The sequence below is a fragment of the Hylobates moloch genome, unplaced genomic scaffold (genome assembly GCF_009828535.3).
Source record: "Hylobates moloch isolate HMO894 unplaced genomic scaffold, HMol_V3 SCAFFOLD_18, whole genome shotgun sequence".
Classification (NCBI taxonomy): domain Eukaryota; kingdom Metazoa; phylum Chordata; class Mammalia; order Primates; family Hylobatidae; genus Hylobates; species Hylobates moloch.
Genome location: NW_026652293.1, coordinates 26549348 through 26568338, shown reverse-complemented (window position 1 = coordinate 26568338; position 18991 = coordinate 26549348). Strand labels below are relative to the sequence as shown.

Sequence of the window (18991 nt, the reverse complement as noted above, 5' to 3'; positions counted from 1 at the left end):
CGTGGCCATTTGAAAATGTATTTTATGTCTGGAGAGAAATAGAAGTAAATGACTGGACTGGGCTTAATCTAGTCCTTGGGCAGAATAACTCCTTGACAGAAGACCAGTAACTTTGTTGCCTTCTCAATGTCAAAATGTTTGTAATTTTTCTGTGGGTGTTATTATACTCCTGTTCTTTAGTTCCTTGTAATATTATACCTTAAGCCCCTGTTCTTCAAATGTGTGCATAATAACCACCTGCTCAAGTTGTCAAAATGCAGATTTCCAGGCCTGTGCTGGAGAATGTGATTGAAGGTGCTAAGGTTCTGCATTTTTAACAGGCACTGCAGATAAATCCGTGAAGGTCATGGTATTTCAATGGACTACATTTGGGGAAACACTGTTTTAAGCTCACTGTCATTGAACCATAGCTTTCAGAATGGCAATATTTTGACTACATATTTGGGAAGACTTTCCCCTTTGGGATTTTTTTTTTTTTTTTTTTTTTTTGCTATTTATCACAAGAATTGTAACAAATTACTTGTAATCTGTTTTTCAACAAGAGGTTTAAGTTGCTACTGATGAAGGGGAAACAGGCAAATAGAGAATATTTAAAATAGAACTAGGAGTTTAGAAGCTGCCATGAGTTCATGAATCACATGATATATTACTTGGACAAAGCTGAAATGACAAATGGGCCTGTTGTCACTTCAGGCAGGCGCTCCTTAAACTCCTGAAGTTTACTAGTAAGTTTTACCACCCTGAAGCTATTTCTGGTGCATGTAGTTTCATGTCAACTTTATGGGAAGAAAAAAGATCTGTATTCCACACCCCCAACATTTTTTGTTTGTCAATATTTAGATAAAAGGATGAGATGTAAAAGGGGTTTTTGCCCACGTATTACATCTTTGCTTCACCACCTGTTTGGCTGAAAATAATCAAGATGAGGCTGAGTTAGTGACTCAACACCCAATTGCCCTATAGGTGTTAATTCACAAAGCCATGAAATAAGTATAGTGTACAGGAAAAAACATATTCTACATTTAACTTTTTCTTTAATTCATTCCTTGAAACTTCTCTAAAGTATTGGGCTGTGTTTACTGCCAAAGTGGGCGGCTTCCTTTTCAAATCTTCTAATTCTGTTCGCTACCATGCCAGTGATGGTTATAGATTATGCAAAGAAACTGAGCTATGTGATTATTGTAATCCAACTTTAAACTAGCCTCTTAAAACTTATTTTTATCCTATCTACCACTGTTATAGATGTTTCTTAGCTTACAATGATTAGAGCTGATGCAGATTGCAAAATCAAAGTGTGCAGTTTTGGTGGTTTTCCACTGTCCAGCATCCTTTGACATCTTAACTCTGAAGTCTCTTGCTAAAGAAGCAAGAGGAGAAATTAGAAACACTGCCACTCTTGACATACATTTTAGAAAGCCGACTTACTTTCAAAGTAAAATTAAATAATGCAAATCCAATGTGACAGCTATTAAACTGGATTCTGATTTTTTAAACAAAGTCTGTGGATGTTTTAACATATAAACATGGTGTGGGCATATTGTTTTTATGGTATTTTCTTTATCATTTTGTCAGAATTAGAATTTGTTAAAAATATGACCCATTGAGAGTTTAAAATGGCTGAGGAGATGGGTAGATAATGGTTTGACTCATGCTGCTTCAATTTGTCCCTTCCTTTTCCCATCTGGTGCCTTCCAAGGAACTTCGCTTGCAGCTTGCTCCTTCTTGTTTGGGCCAAGAAGACCTCACCCTCCTCTTTCCCAAAGATTCAAGTAAAGATCAAGTCTGAAAAGGCAATTTCCCCACCTACGATTTTACCTCATTTGTGTGTAATAATCTGGGTGACTGAGTTACTAGTCACTGGGGTAGTGTAACTGCTTATCTTCAATTTACCTTGCCTCTAAAATTAGGCTGTTAACATTTGACTCACTTCCATAATCCGAATTTTCAGTTTAGTGTTTGGCTCCCTATCAAGGCTAAACTGCTTGTGAATGAGCAATGCCTGGCGTGTAGTAGGCACTCACGTATTTGTTGAATGAATGAATGATGTTTGCCATCTGCATGCCTCCCCTTCCCACACACTCTTGTATTCCAAGTTGGTTTTTACTTGGCTTTGTTTTTTTTTTCTATTACTTCTTGGAAAATGGTTAAAAAAAGAGCATTGGCCTTATGAGAAAAATCTGGCCCTGTGAGATGATGTAGGGCTATGTTTTGTAACACATAATTTGAAGCATTAATTGAATACTTTCCTTAAAATTACAGATTTTTCTTGATAATTTTCTATCAACTGCTATTCTAAATATGGAGTTTTACTTCTGATTTGCAATCCTGAGCACTGGTGATATGGTAGAAACATGGTTAGGGAAAAGAAGCAGTTACCTCCTGGTTGAAAATATGATAATGTTACCCTATGACATGTTCTCTTCTTCTTTGGCCCATTTCACCTTATCATCCTTCCCTCTCAATCTTTTTGTTTTCTAATTTGTATTCCATGGTCCTGTTGAGAGGTATAAGCACTGAGTTAGAAATGAGAATGACTGGCTATTCTCTTTTCTCTAAAATAGGATGTCAAAAGTGTGATCAGAAGATGATCTACATCATTGTCAGCTAGACTATTTGTTAAAAATTGCCAGCCCTTAGTTCCACTACAGATATGCAGATAATGGGTCTTCAGGGATGAAGGTCGGGGTCTATGTTTTTATAATAACCCTGGACATTCGTGTTGCACTCTCACTTTTGCCCCACTGCTCTTTACCAATGATGTATAAGGTCCAAGCTGGAAAATTAAAGGCAGTCTCAAAGGCCGATACCTCGTTTGTAGATCCTCTCGTTTTATAATAACAACCACCAAACATACACATGCACCTAAAGAAACTGATGGCTACGTAAAGAACCAGGAGCAATACTGAACAATTAAGTGAAAGGCATTGATTACGTTATTTGATGACCATAGCTGTTGTTGACAGACAACGTTTATTTAAAATTTTTTTTAGGAGAAACCCAATCAATAGGTCAGAAACTATTATTTTTGCTTTTCGTTTATTTTCAATTGTTGGTTCTTTTTGTTTAGACCTCTGTACTTCTTCTCTCCCCCCTCCCTCCCTCACTCTTGCACTCACCCTTTCTTTCTCTCCCTCTAATTCCAGCTCCTCTTTCCATAGAATCCATACCTTATGATCTAATTTTTGTTACTGAGGAACATGATGTAATAAGAGAATGACCGTTGTAGTCAAATGACCCAGGTTCAAGATCTTGACCTGATACTTATTAGCTGTGTGATATTGGACAGACTGCTTAACATTTCTCAGTTCCTGTTACCTTAACACTAAAATAAAGTACTTACGTTATAGTGCTATTGTGAGATTTAAATGAGACTAATGTGTGTAAAGTGCTTAACACAGATCCCTGCAGTCATTACTTAGTTATTTGGTTTTTTTTATTAATTATAATGGCCACATGGAAAAGCACCTGTTAAATGGGAAAGTCAAGTCCTTAGTTTAGGAAACCTTAAATATTGTAATTGTTGCTTTCTGTTGTTAGCTTCTGAAGATGTACAGCTGAGGAAGACAAGATCTTTGCCCTCAAGTTATTTATAGTCTTGTAGGAAAAGACAGATAGATGTATAATTTCATCCATAAAGTATAGTGTGTCCAGTGCTGTAAGACATTAAAGGATTCGGTGGAATCCTAAAAAAGGAGTGATCAATATTTGCATTGTTTAGGTCACTCACTTTGTTGCTAAGTGTATATGTAATGGGAGGAAATTAAAATATTTTCTTTATTTGCAATTGTTTTGTTCTATTTCAATGGGCACACATATCATACCCTGATTCAAGTGGGTATTTATGTGAAATAGAAAAAAATTGTTACTGGCCGGGCATGGTGGCTCATGCCTGTAATCCCAGCACTTTGGGAGTCTGAGGCGGGCAGATCACGAGGTCAGGAGATCGAGACCATCCTGGCCAACATGGTGAAACCCTGTCTCTACTGAATATACAACAATTAGCTGGGCATAGTGGCGTGTGCCTGTAATCCCAGCTACTCAGGAGGCTGAGGCATGAGAATTGCTTGAACCAGGAGGTGGAAGTTGCAGTGAGCCGAGATTGTGCTACTGCACTCCAGCCTGGCAACAGAGCAAGACTCTGTCTCAAAAAAAAAAAAAAAAAAAAGGAAAGAAAAAAATTGTTACTTCCTAGGGACACCTCATTTCCATCTGAATCTGGCCATAATAAATACATGTTGATTTTTAATATGAGTGTCACCCCTTGAAGTTGTTCAGTGCACAACCTGTACAACCATACAAGGCAACTCTATAACAATAAATGATATTCTTCTCACAATGACTTCCATTATTTTATCTGATAAAGTAACCAGGATAATTTTTCTAACATTGACAAATATAATCTTTTTTTAAAAAAGTATTTTTGAATTTTTTTCTTTTTTACTTTTTACTTTTACTTTTTAATTTTTATGGGTACATAGTAGGTGTATATATTTATGGGGTACGTGAAATGTTTTGATATAGATATGCAGTGTAAAATAATCACATCATGGAGAATAGGGGATCCATCCTCTGAAGCATTTATGATTTGTTGCAAATAATCCAATTATACTCTTTTAGTTACTTTTAAATGAACAATTACATTATTATTGACTATAGTCACCCTGTTGTGCTATCAAATAGCAAGTCTTATTCATTTTTCTGTTGTGTTTTTTTCTGTATCCATTAACCATCCCCACCTCCCCTCCAGCCCCCTACTACCCTTCCCAGCCTTTGGTAATCATCCTTCTGCCCCCTCCATGGGCTCAACTGTTTTGATTCTTAGATCCCACAAATAAGTGAGAATATGTGCTGTTTGTCTTTCTGTGCCTGTCTTATTTCACTTAAGATAATGACTTCCAGTTCCATCCATGCAAATGACGAGATCTCATTCTTCTTTATGGCTGAGTAACACTTCATTGTGTATCTGTAACACATTTTCTTTACCCATTCATCTGTTGATGGACACTTAGGTTGCTTCTAAATCTTAGCTATTGTAAATAGTGCTGCAATAAACACAGAAGTACAGACATCTCTTCAGTATACTGATTCCCTTCTTTTGAGTATATACTCAGCAGTGGGATTGCTTGGTCATATGGTAGCTCTATTTTTAGGTTTTTGAGGAACCTCCAAATTATTCTCCATGGTGGTTGTACTAATTTACATTCCCATCCACATTATATAAGAGATCCCTTTTCTCCACATCCTTGCCAGCATTTGTTATTGCCTGGATATAAGCCATTTTATCCATGTGAGATGAGATCTCATTGTAATTTTGATTTGCATTTCTCTTATGATTAATGATGTTCAGCACTTTTCATATGCTTGTTTCCCATTTGTATGTCTTCTTTTGAGAAATGTCTATTCAAATCATTTGCTCATTTTGTTGGTTACATTATTAGATGTTTTTCTACAGTTTTTTGAGCTCCTTATATATTCTGGTTATTAATTTCTTGTCAGATAGGTAGTTTGCAAATATTTTCTCCCATTCTGTGGATTGTCTCTTCATTTTGTTGATTTTTTTTTCCTTTGGTGTGCCAAAAAGCTTTTTAATTTGATGTGATCCCATTTGCCCATTTTTGCTTTGGTTGTCTGTGCCTGTGTGGTATTGCTCAAGAAATTTTGGCCAGACTGTTGTCCTGGAGATTTTCCCCAATGTTTTCTTGTTGTAGTTTTATAGTTTGAGATCTTACATTTAAATTTTTAATCAGTTTTTATTTGATTATTGTATATGGCAAGAGATAGGAGTCTAGCTTCATTCTTCTGCATATGGAGATCCAGTTTTCCCAGCACCATTTATTGAAGAGACTGTTTTTTCCCCAGTGTATGTTCTTGGCACCTTTGTCAAAAATGAGTTCACAGTAGGTCTGCGCATTTGTCTCTAGTTTTAAACCCATGATCTTGTCACTGTCAGAGTCCTGGGTGAAGGTCATGTTGGCGTTAGCTGGGTGACATTGTTATCATCCTGTAGTAGCTTGACTGAGATGTTGACTGCTGTGAACCTGTTCTCTCTAGATAGATGGAGGAATTCTGAATAAATCACTTAATGAACAATTCCCTCTCACAGGACTATTATGAAGGATAGCGACATATGTAAAAAGCATCTACCCTATGATGTTTTTCTATTACGTGTATATTATCTTGTCTCAGACATTTAAATACAACACTACAGATTCATTGAATGTAAACTGACAACATATATTAATAAAAAAATTAGAAACTATGAATCACATTTCTACCTCCTTCTTGTTTGTGTTTACTATCTGTAGTTGATACTCCAGATCCCTATGTGGAACTTTTTATCTCTACAACCCCTGACAGCAGGAAGAGAACAAGACATTTCAATAATGACATAAACCCTGTGTGGAATGAGACCTTTGAATTTATTTTGGATCCTAATCAGGAAAATGTTTTGGAGGTAAGTGAACCATTTGGATGCTGTTAGATGGTTGTGATTCATGTTGAGAGACATGCTTGAGTTTGTTCTTTTACTGCCTTTTTGTTCCTGTTAGCTACAGTTGGACTGGGCAGCTTGGTAGACTAGAATCTAAATGGTGTCTGTCAAGTAATATGAGTGTCTATCAGGACATACAGGAGTTAGGTAGGGTTGGGAAAACTGCTGTCCTCCCCACATGCTTTGGAGAAAACATATTTTCTGCTATCAAGGGGAGAATCCTAGTGTAAGAGAATAAAAATATTTTAAATTGCCTTTTTAAAAAGTGAAAATTATTTTTTCCCAAAATATTTGTATTGATTTTCTACATTAATATCTTTCTCATATTCCAAAGTAGAGAGGAGATGAAGTTTCATTTTTGAAAACATGATAATTGAATAAATCAATCAGGAAAATGTGAAAAAATATTATCTTATAGCAAACACAGTACTCAGAAGGATAAGATTGGCCAGGCACTGTGGCTCACGCCACAGCATTTTCAGAGCACCAAGGCAGGCAGATCACTTGAGGTCAGGAGCTCGAGACCAGCCTGGCCAACACGGTGAGACCCTGTCTCTATTAAAAATACAAAAATTTGCTGGATGTGGTGGCGCTTGCCTGTAATCCCAGCTACTCAGGAGGCTGAGGCAGGAGATTCGCGTGAATCTGGTAGGTGGAGGTTGCAGTGAGCCGCGATCCCGCCACTGCACTCCAGCCTGGTGAGTGAGACCCTGTCTCAAAAAAAAAAAAAAAAAAAAAAGGGAAAAGATGAAAGTATTGTTACCAATTAAATATTGAGATCTTCAAAGGACTCTTAAATATCATTTGAGAGCTTCATTTTTTAAAATGTGGTAGAAATTATAGATGTAATTTCCAAAGATTCATGGGAAATTTTATTTTTGTGCTTTACATTTTACTCTGTAGGTTACGCTAATGGATGCCAATTATGTCATGGATGAAACTCTAGGGACAGCAACATTTCCTGTATCTTCTATGAAGGTGGGAGAGAAGAAAGAAGTTCCTTTTATTTTCAACCAAGTAAGTAGCACTGCAGAATTATATTCCAACCTTATGTTAGATAAAGTCTATTGATTCTGGGAAGTTGGGTTTAACACTTGGAAAATTGTACTTATTTGTTAATAGAATGTTTGCTTTTTAAAGAGAAAATTTTGTTTTTCTTTTTACTTTTTGTCCTAATTTTAAAAATTATTCTGACATCTATAAACTTTGATTGAGGTATTATACCAAACACTACTAAGGCTTTAATCTCCTTTGTTGCTCCAAATGATGACATTGGGATTCAGCAATGCCTTTGGACTCCATTGGCAGAATTTAATACAAAACATTTGGGAGGATGAAAAGAGATGCAAAATCTGAGAGGTGGAGGGAGACAGAGAGAGAGAGAGAGAGAGCAAGTAAACAAACTCAATGAAAAATGTTAGGAAATTCAAACTATTCCAAAACCACATGTTTAGTAATAAATCTCTCTGGGGGAATATTTCTGTCTCACAGAATCCTCAAGTAAATAGGGACAAAGCAGTGAAAGGCCAGAAGGATTGATGGGAGGTTATTGTTATCTTTGACTTTCTAGGTTTGCTGCATTTCTGAAATTTTGATAGTTTATTTTGGAATAATGAAACCTTAGGTAAATAATTTTGTACAGAATAAACTCATTGAATTTTGAATTCTGTAAGAAACTAATTTAGTAATTTATAGTAAGAAGTGTAAACAACTGGTGGGCCTGTATGTGTAAGACTGGTTACCATACAAATTTCTTGTTGTTGGGGGAGACAATGTGTTTCTGCACATCTTTAGAATGACTTTCCAAGTCCCTCCACTCACCTCAACCTACCTCTCCCTTAACTCTCAGCTTCTCCATGTTGCCTTTCCTGTTACTATCCCAAATGAGTCTTCTTCCTTTGAGTCTCCATGATAATTATCTATGGTATTCATTGGGACTACATTATTTATACTGTTCAATTTTTCATTTTCCTCTTGTAAACTAAAATCCTCTAGGTCAGGAAACTTGAAATACTGATTAAATGTGCCCACAGAATTAATTACATAGATGACAATTATGGAATGAATGTGTACTTATTTAGAAACAAACTTAGCCCAAATGAGCTTCTTGACTAGTCCATGCAATCAGAATGGCCCAGGTACCTTGAGAATGCTCTGGTCCATGCATTCCTTAGTGCTTCCACCTGTTGCAGAAAGCATTTCTTCTGTCTCATGCCAAGAGATGCACTCCCCACAATTCTGTCGACCCCTTTTAAAGCTATTTCATTCATTCCTTTTACAAACATTTATTGAAGATCTGCTGTGTGCCAGCCATTGTGTTTTGTTCAAAGAATATAAAGAATAAGGTACAGGAAGTTCTTCCCTCAATTATCTACGTCTGGGAAGGAAGTGATTAAGGGTTGAAATGAGAAGTGGAAGTAGGGAGATACATACGTGTGATAAAAAGAAATCCCTAGACAGTGAGATAAGTACCAATGAGATATGTATAGAGTGTTATGGGAAGGCAGAATAAAGAACGATTATGTTGTGAGAGGAGGCTAGGGATGCCTCCATAGCAGTAGCTGATTTTGAGCAAGTTGAACAGTGAACTGTGGTTAACACCTTGGCATTGAAAGACAGGCTGTTTGGTGTTTAAATTCCAGTTCTGTTCCTTGCCATCTTTTTTATTCCCGGAAAATAACACTTAACTCTTCTGTTCCTCAGTTTACTCATCTGTAAAATGGAAATAATATCTTCTAAGGGAATTGTTATGATTAAACAAGTTAATTTTATTTATGTATATATAATATATGCATATGATAATATATAATATAATGTATATTACATATAAATATATTTAATTATAATTTGATATATTTTATGGTTCAGTATATACTGACATATTATTTAGTTTATATATTAAGCATATAATTCAATAAGTGAAAGTGATTAAAAGTATGTTAATACTATAAAGTAATTAAAATAAGTGATTAAATATATCCATACTATAAACATATAGATGTGCACATGTATACATACAAGGCTTAGAACAGTTTCTGGTACATATTAGGCACTATATAAATGTTACTTGTCACTGTTGCTGTTATTACACCTTAAGAAAAGAGCAGGATTTCATCAGTAAAGTAGTTATGAGCATTCTGGGCAGAACAGATTGCTGAAGGCCAGAGTCTTGAAAGAAGAAGGCAAGCTGGGGCACAGCAAGATAAACGGTTTGGCAGATCCATTTTGCTGAATCATAGGGAAGAGAGTGTAGAGGGGGTCAAAGGCTAAAATCTTCAGGCCTTAGCTATTGCATGTTGCTAGCATAGACTCTCAGTAAATGTCTGTTGAGGGCTTTGGAAGCATGGATTGGACTTTCTGAAATAATTTTTTTTTCTTTCTTCACTTTAGTCCATGATACAAAGACTGTTTATAAGAGAAGATATTGTGGACAACATTCACTTCCTCTCCTCTGTCATTTCCTATGGCTAGATGTGTAATCCCTAGGGCTCTACAAAGGCTTTCCACGTTCCTGAATTTAAAAAAGATTATGCAACTATTTTTTTTTTTAGTGTGCCTGAGAAAATAGTTGTCCAAGCAGGCTTTTCTTCATTACTCTGTTTTCAGACTTCTTTGTAGTTTTAACTGAATGATAATCCTTTGAGCTGCAGGGGTAGTTGGGAGAGAAGTAAGCGTGATGGCTAAGGGGAGAGTCCCCTGCTTGTTCCTCAGATCATGTGGGAGTGCCCTGTGCCAGCCACCCTGCTATCCAGCCTCTGCTGTCAGCTTGGAATCCCAGTCTTCCTGATGATCTTTCTACAGTGTTCATAGAGGTTGTAAGAGAGAGAAGTTGGTGAGGGAGCAATGGGAGAGAAGAGATGTAAGCCTTGAAGATGGTTATGGCAACACAGTGGAGGAAAAACAGCACTTAGATTTGGTGAAGAGTAAACAAATTCTTCAAGGCAAAATAGTGTTAGCAAAAACTCTTTCATAGTTTTGTCATCAAAAACTTTAATACTGAGTCAACATAGAGTGATTTCTGTGTCCAGGAGACAGCTGGAGAAATAACAGGAGCTTCCAAATGGAGATGGGCAGATTCCCAGGGCCAAGTGCTTTACTCACTTGGAGTCGAAACTGGGAATTGAGAGAATGGACCCTCATTTTGTCTCTGTCATTCATAGCTCTCCAGAATGTTTGAATTGTTATCCTTTCTTTCTGAGTCTTATTTTCTTCATCTGTAAAGTGAAGGGTTGGATTAATTTTTTTCTAAGCTCCTTTCTAATTTGTAAAATTCTATAATCTAGAAAGAATACTTCTCTTCTTTTAAAAAAAATTATTTTTATTTTTATTTATTTATTTTTTGAGACAGAGTCTTGCTCTGTTGCCCAGGTTGGGGTGCAGTGGCACAATCTTGCTTCACTGCAACCTCTGCTTCCCAAGTTCAAGCCATTCCCGTGTCTCAGCCTCCCAAGTAGCTGAGGTTACATGCACGTGCCATCATGCCTGGCTAATTTTTGTATTTTTAGTAGAGATGGTGTTTCACCATATTGGCCATGCTGGTCTCGAACTCCTAACCTCAAGTGATCCTCCCGCCTCAGCCTCCCAAAGTGCTGGGATTACAGGTGTGAGCCACCACACTCAGCCTGTTTTATTTTTTGCGTTAGGTTCAGGAGGTACATGTACAGGTTTGTTATATGGGTATGTTGCATGATACTGAGGTTTGGGCTTCTAATGATCCTGTCATCCAAGTGGTGAACATGGTATCCAATAGGTAGTTTTTCAACTCTTACTCCTCTCCTTCTCTCCCCACTTTTGGAGTCTCCAGTGTCTATTTTTCTCATCATTATGTTCCTGTGTACCCAATGTTTAGCTTGCACTTATAAGTACAATACCTTATTTTCATTTGGCCTTCTTCACCCAAAAGCTTTCAGTTCTTCTCATTTTACGGATATAGAAACTAAATGATAATAATGCAAGAATAAAAATCTATCATTTATATAGTATTATATAATTTAAAGATACTAACTTGTCAATAGATTGTGTTATTAATATGAGAAGAATGTAAGCCTCTATTGTGCTCCTAAAATGTTGCTAAATATTAAAAAACCTGCAGAAAAGTACAATTTTCAAGGAACTAAGAATCTGTTTGGAAAGTATACTTTCATGTGTAAACTGACAGGTAATAATAAGCAGTATCATGAGGTATCTATTCATTGATTTTCTTGAGAAATTATTTATTAAACAACCGTTATGTTCCAGGCAGTAGTCTAGGTGATAAACAGTATCCTGGGAACTCTCCAGGGAGCTTGCATTCTAATAGGGGAATTAAACAGGCAATGATGAGCAAAAGAATGATCAACACACCATCAGCTAATGAAAAATACTGTGAAGAAAATAAAGGTAGCAACAGAAAACCGTTGGTGGGCAACTGAAGTTTGTATAGTCAGAGAAGACCTCTCTAAAGCATTATTATTCTTTAAATTTTATTATAAAAATGTTCAACATAGAAACAGGTGATTTATACAGTGACCATCATATAACTGCCACCTAGATTCTATAACTACCGTTTTACCAAAAAAACTTACTTTTCTGATACATTTAAAAGCAGGTAGCAGACAACAGTATACTTTACCCCTACAAACTTCAGCATATCATTAGCTAGAGTTTAATATTTATGTATGATAAATGGACAGTGCAGGCAATGTGTGCAGTGAGTCATAAGAAGAAATTATTTATTCATTAATTCATTCATTTTACAAATAACTATTGACCCCTCATTATGTGGTAGACACTCTTTAGGCACTGCCTATTTCAGCAGTGAACAAAATGAACAAGAATCCCTACCCTCAGGAAACTTATATTCTACTTAGTGAGACAGATGAAAAGCAAGGTAAATATGTAAAAGATACTCTTGCCAGATGATGATAATGACAAGTGTTAACTAAACTAGGGACAGAGAATGGGGCAGTGTGTATATGTGTGGAAAGGGGTCAGAAAGGCAGTTCCAAAAATTTGGTTAAGAAAGGCATCTCTGAGGATGTCTGAGGACAGAAGGCACTCCAAGGAGAAAGGCTCTGAAGCAGAGTTTGCTTGGCAAGATGAGTAACAGCAAGTAGGAGAGTGTGGCTGGACCACAAAGAAAGACTGGGAGGGAGACTGGGAGGAGATAAGGTCAGAGAGGTGAAGACAGGGCTGGGGGAGCAGGATCATTGCGGGTGACAGTGGACATCAATGGCTTAGGCATGTCCTTAGAGAAAGGGTGTGGTTGAGGTGGTTTGGTCTCTAAAGGGGCAGAAGGTAGTCCTGGTGAAGAGAACAGCCTACTTGAAGGCATTGGACTAGAAAGGACAGAGCATGTTTGGGAAACCATGCCTAGATAAGTTTGATGGGAACAGATCATCCGTTCATGAAGGAAGAAGAGGTACACTGGGATGAGATCATAGCAGAGCAGAAATGTGAGATGTAGGAGTTTTGATGTTATTCACTTACAATAGTGGGTTATGGAAGGTTCGTGACCAGGTAATTGGGAACTGGGAGGGAACTTCTGGCTTTTTCCTCAGAAGCATTATCAAGCAAAGTTAGCAGGTGGAGATACCAAGAATGTTGATACTGAAAATGAAAAGGTGGGTGCAGCTTACCACAGACTACTTCTGTGGAAAGTGACTAGAATGGGGAGTGCAGGGTGACTTGGGGAAAGTCACACTTGGCCCAGCTTTAATGTGTCGAGTAGAGTTGAATGCAATGATTGCTTAGAAGCAGTGAGGATCCGCTGAAGGTGGAAAGCTGAATTACAGTGAATTCAGCTCTTTCTTAGACTGTGATTTTATCACTCAACTTTTATAACTTTGTTTTTTGGGGGAGAAAGACAATTTTAGGGCTGCCATTGATAAAATCTGAGTTAAATCGTATTTGTTGGAGTCAAAAGTTTAGAACATCAGAGTTGTTGTTTGAGAGATGCTGGCACAACCTGCTGCTTTTGACTCAGACTCAGAGTCAGATGGCCACTTCCCAAGATGGAATCACGATTCTGCTACTTATTAACCATGCGATGGTGGACGTGTTATTTTTTCTGCCTTTGCCATGCATCCTCATCTGTAAAACAGGGTTACATATGGTACCTACCTCTTAGGTTGTGGTTATAGTTAGATAGGTTAATGCGTACAACATATTAAAATACTTCCTGGCCCATTAAAATACTTCCTGGCCCATTATTAATAACAATAAATATTAAATATTCTCACTCTAATTATAATTGACCAGATTTAACTAAATGTGTATCATGTGCTTTATCAAGCTAGATATCAAACGTACTTATTTATTTGAACTTACTGACAAAAATGAACTTGTTATTTAAATACTAAAGGTAGAGCTTATCAATGCAGTGATCATTTGTTTCAAGATAGTTCAGAATGCGCCAGTCACTCATGACTGAATGTGTCAAATGTGGTTTGGGGTTATAGTGGCCCATTTTAAAGTGGGAAGGTCTAGAATCTTCAGAATTTAGAGTGTTTTGTGTAAGGAAAGTAGCCCACTTCAAAGAATCATGAAAATGCCTAGACTTAGAAGCAACACAGATAAGATTATGCTTCTTTATTTCTCTGGATGAAATTAGTTTGTTTTGGCCAATACTTTGAGGAAAGTTGTCTCCAACTCGACCCTGTATTTTAGTTTGCCATCTGTATTTAGAAGTTAGTGTTAAAAATAGCCATTCCTCGTGGCTCCTGTGGCATCTATCTGATTTTGGCTGATTGCTTTCTTTGATTGTTGCTTATCCACGAGTGCAACTTGAAAATGAATAAGATAGTTCCATAGAAGAGATAGTGACAAAGCTGAAAAAAAGAAGGGAGTTTTTATGGTGAATTCAGAATGTTGTTAGTCTCAGGATGACGTCATTGGAAAACCATGTATTGATGTTTGAAAACAAAGACTGCAATTTACGTGTTATTTAGACAAAGTGGAGTTTGGAGGGAAAACAAGAGAACGATGTAATTTTGTGAGAAAGTTGAGAGACCTTTCGCTAAGATGTTAAAAGTGTTAGATATTGATGCAGGACAGAGTTCAAATGTGGCTCAAGTAATTCCTGGCTTTAATAGAGAATACATTTTTATTTTGGGTTACTAACAATTGAAACAAGTGAGACTTCTATGACTTTTATGACAATTTATAACTTTTAAATTTTAGGGTGTTTCAGAATGCTCTTGCATTCTTGGGATTCCTCTGTTGGATGGTAAGTTCTATCATGGAGTAGAACATGACTAGCTTATTTACCACTGTGTACCCATCCTGGCACACATTAGGCACTTGAATCATTTTTGGATGAATCAATACATGGATGCACTTACAGGAGGTGCTATAAACCTGGGAAGTGCTCAGACAGGAGCAGTGAAAGTAATGAAGTTTAAAAGAGAAAAGTTAGTCTGAGAAAAAAGAGGTAATAGAGTGGTTTGGTAGTAATGCTTTAGGAAATCTGGTTTCATTGTTTGAAAGCTAATGGTTACCCAGATCTTCAGAATTTCCACTGATGTCCACGTAGGAAAAAGGACCTTAAGTTAAGGAACATGAGATTACCATCAAATGTAAGGAGGAAACTATGAGAGTGTGGAACATGGCCACAGGGAAGACAATGGTTTTTAAAAGTCTCTCAAGTCTGTTAAGAACAATTTTTTTGTGTGTGTGGGTTGGGGGGTGGACACAATTATCCTGAATTCATGGGTAATGGATTAGATGATTCCTGGTAGGAAAAGCTAATTTGTTTTACTAAAAATATTATGTGTAGCTATATGTTGCTTAACAATAGGGATGCATGCCGAGAAATGCATCCTTAGGTGACTTCATTATTGTGTGACCATCATAAAGTGTGCTTACACACACCTAGGTGGTACAGCCTGCTATACACCTAGGCTATATGGTATAGCCTGTTGCTCCTAAGCTACAAACCTGTATAGCATGTTACTGCACTGAATACAACAGACATTTACAGCACAATGGTAAGTATTTGCATATCTAAACAAACATCTAAACGTACAAAAGATACAACAAAAATATAGCATTATAATCCTATGGGGACCACTATTGCAAATATGTTTCATCGTTGAAACATCACTATGTAGTACATGACTGTATATTGAAAAATGATTCTCATTTGATACAAAACCACATCCAGGCCATTGGCAATCATTCTATACAACAAATGCTCCTTCTAACAACCCCACAATATCACCCCTTACCACAAAATCTTTCTTCAGTTTAATCTCTCCCACTCTAGGTTCCCACGCCACCCCTAGTCCCGCTCGAAGCAGCCCTGAGAAACATCGCCCATTGTCTCTCCATACCACCCCCCAAAAATTTTGCTGCCCCAACACTTCCCCGCTATTTTGTTTCGTTTTTCTTATTAATTGCACGTATACATCCAGGTAGCCTGAGGCAACTGAAGAACAACAAAAGAGGTGAAAACGGCCACTTCCTGCCTTAACTGATGACATTAACTTGTGACATTCCTTCTCCTGGACAATAAGTCTCCGGAGCTCCCCACGCAGCACCTTGTGAACCCCGCCCCTGCCCACAAGACAACAATCCCCTTTAACTGTAATTTTCTACTACCTACCCAAACCCTATAAAACTGCCCCACCCCATCTCCCCTTGCTGACTCCTTTTTTGGACTCAGTCCGCCTACACCCTGGTGATTAAAAAGCTTTATTGCTCAAAAAAAAAAAAAAAAAAAAAAGAAAGAAAAGAAAAAGAAAAATGATTTTACCAGTGTCTCATTCAACTTTTAAACATGCAGAATTTATTAGATGTGAGTTTGCATGTATTGATAGGGTTGTAATTTCTGCTTTGCACTTGGATTGCCTCCTTGTCAGATCCACATCTTGTTCCTTCTTTACACGATCGAGATACAATGTACGGAAACATGATTCTAAGTAAAATTGACCCTTTAAAAATGACTTTATTGGCCGGGCGCAGTGGCTCACACTTGCAATCCCAGCACTTTGGGAGGCCGAGGTGGGTGGAACACGAGGTCAGGAGATCAAGACCACGGTGAAACCCCGTCTCTACTAAAAATACAAAAAATTAGCCGGGCGTGGTGGCGGGCGCCTGTAGTCCCAGCTACTCGGAGAGGCTGAGGCAGGAGGATGGCGTGAACCCGGGAGGCGGAGCTTGCAGTGAGCCGAGATTGCTCCACTGCACTCCAGCCTGGGCGACAGAGCGAGACTCCGTCTCCAAAAAAAAAAAAAAAAGACTTTATTATCCTGCACAGGTCAAGTAAATATGGATAAAGCAGAACGTATTATGTAATTCTCTTGAAAGATGTGAATAATGATTGAATCAATATGATGATTAGTTGCTGTTTGCTTCCACCTAGAAAAAAAAAACAGTAAATTAGGGAACAGAATTCAAAATAATGTTTTATTGAAAGTAAATGTTGTAAATATTGGAGTACATAAGGGAAGTCATAGCATATTTGAAGAACGCTTTACTAATAGGATAGATTCTCAAGTTTGAAATTATTTTGCTATGTGCATCTTTTTTGTAATAATCATTTTAAAGCAGGGGTCCCCAACCCCTGGTTCTGGTCTATGGCAAGTTAGGATCTAGGCTGCACAGCAGGAGGTGAGAGTTGGATGGAGGAGCAAAGCTTCTTCTGTATTTACAGTCGCTCCCCATCACTCGCATTGCTGCTCCGCCTCCTGTCAAATCGGCAGTGACATTACATTCTCACAGGAGCGTGAACCCTATTGTGAACTACAAGTGTGAAGGATCTAGGTTCATGCTCCTTATGAGAATCTAATGCCTGAGGATCTGTCACTGTCCCCCTTCACCCCCACATGGAAGGCTTAGTTGCAGGAAACAAGCTCAGGGCTCCCACTGATTCTACATTATGGTGAGTTGTATAATTATTTCATTATATATTACAATGTAATAATAATATAAAGTGCACAATAAATGTAATGTATTTGAATCACAAAACCATCCCCCCTCCCACCCTGCCACCCTGGTCCATGTTAAAATTGTCTTCCACAAAACTGGTCCCTGGTGCCAAAAAGGTTGGGGACTGCTGTTTTAAAGCACTTCCTTATTTTCAGGCACTACACTTGTTGCTTTAAGCTTCATTATTTCAAACTGACTCTGGAGAGTTTTCAAGATAATTAGTGGGTTAGATCCTTTAAAAATTATTTGAAAGGCTGAAATGGCTTTTAGTTTTTATAGTTTGTCTCCTCCAGTTCTCCACACTCCCCTTTAACTGAAAATCTCCAATTTTAAACATCTAAAATTGCTTTCCACTGGGGAATTTAAAGATGACATTGCTGCTTTTCACAAGAATACATAATGGACACAGCCTACTTCTTCCTAAAAAAGGTGGAGTTCTAATTAGTTCTAGCTCTTAGCTAGGTATTATGGTGTTGGGGCAAGCCTGAAAGAGGTGGTCATTCTTCTTTCTAATTGCCCTGATAATACAAGCAGCATGGAAGCCTGTAATGCAGAGATGTTTTATGCCGTGTGTGGGAAGAAGTTTACAGTAATTGTTTAATGCCTCACAGGAAGTACATGTTTTTATCTGAATGACATGTTCTAGGTAAAAGGTGCAGAGAGATTATAAATATCAAGCTTATCATGCATAGCATGTCTGAACATAGTGCACCAAGCAAGAGGGTTTGAAATTTCCTCCTGGTTGTGGGTGACCCACTTGGGCAATGTGGAAGTGAGGATCCTAATCTGTGTGACAAGAACCTTGGCAGCACAGCCTGTAACATTCAAAATGGCAGAAAAATCTTGTGCCTTCACTTCCGTTATCCTGCCTTTGTTTAGTCTTGTCAGTCCATCCAGGATCATGAATGTCTTAGCCAAGAAATGTTGGTAAATACAGAAAGTGTGTGCTAATGTAGAAGACAAGTTTCACTATAAATGCAACATTGTTAATTTTTCTTTTATTCATGGAGCTGTCAGAACAAACAGGCATGGAGATATATATATATATATTGAGACAGAATTTTCGCTGTTGTTGCCTTGGCTGGAGTGCAGTGGCGCGATCTCGGCTCACTGCAACCTCCGCCTCCTGGGTTCAAGTGATTCTCCTACCTTAGCCTCCTGAGTAGCTGACATTACAAGCATGCGCCAGCATGCCTGGCTAATTTTTGTATATTTAGAAGAGATGGGATTTCACCATGTTAGCCAGGCTGCTCTCGAACTCCTGACATCAGGTGATCCACCTGCCTTGGTCTCCCAAAGTGCTGGGATTACAGGTGTGAGCCACCTCACCTGGCCAAACATTGGGTATGTAATTTATAAATTGCTTAGAGACCTGCCAGCTGGGAAGCCAGCATTTTCTTGAACACTTTCTGTCACGAGATGGCACAATGAAAGAGGCCTTGAATCGTTCCATTTATTAGAAAACTCTACATAGAGTTGTAATATTGTTTTTTTTTTTATTATACTTCAGGGTTTTAGGGTACATGTGCACAATGTGCAGGTTTGTTACATATGTATCCATGTGCCATGTTGATTTCCTGCACCCATTAACTC

The 18991-nt window shown here is 37.8% G+C and overlaps 1 protein-coding gene across 1 annotated transcript in view; it reads left to right on the top strand.

The window, feature by feature from the left end:
• The window catches only part of PLA2G4A (phospholipase A2 group IVA), a 170800-nt gene that overhangs the window by 58430 nt on the left and 93379 nt on the right, over positions 1 to 18991 (top strand). Inside the window, exons 4-5 of the mRNA XM_032137064.3 lie at positions 6306 to 6454; positions 7394 to 7507. Of these exons, the coding sequence (XP_031992955.1) occupies positions 6306 to 6454; positions 7394 to 7507 (263 nt within the window). The remainder of the gene's footprint in view (positions 1 to 6305; positions 6455 to 7393; positions 7508 to 18991) is intronic.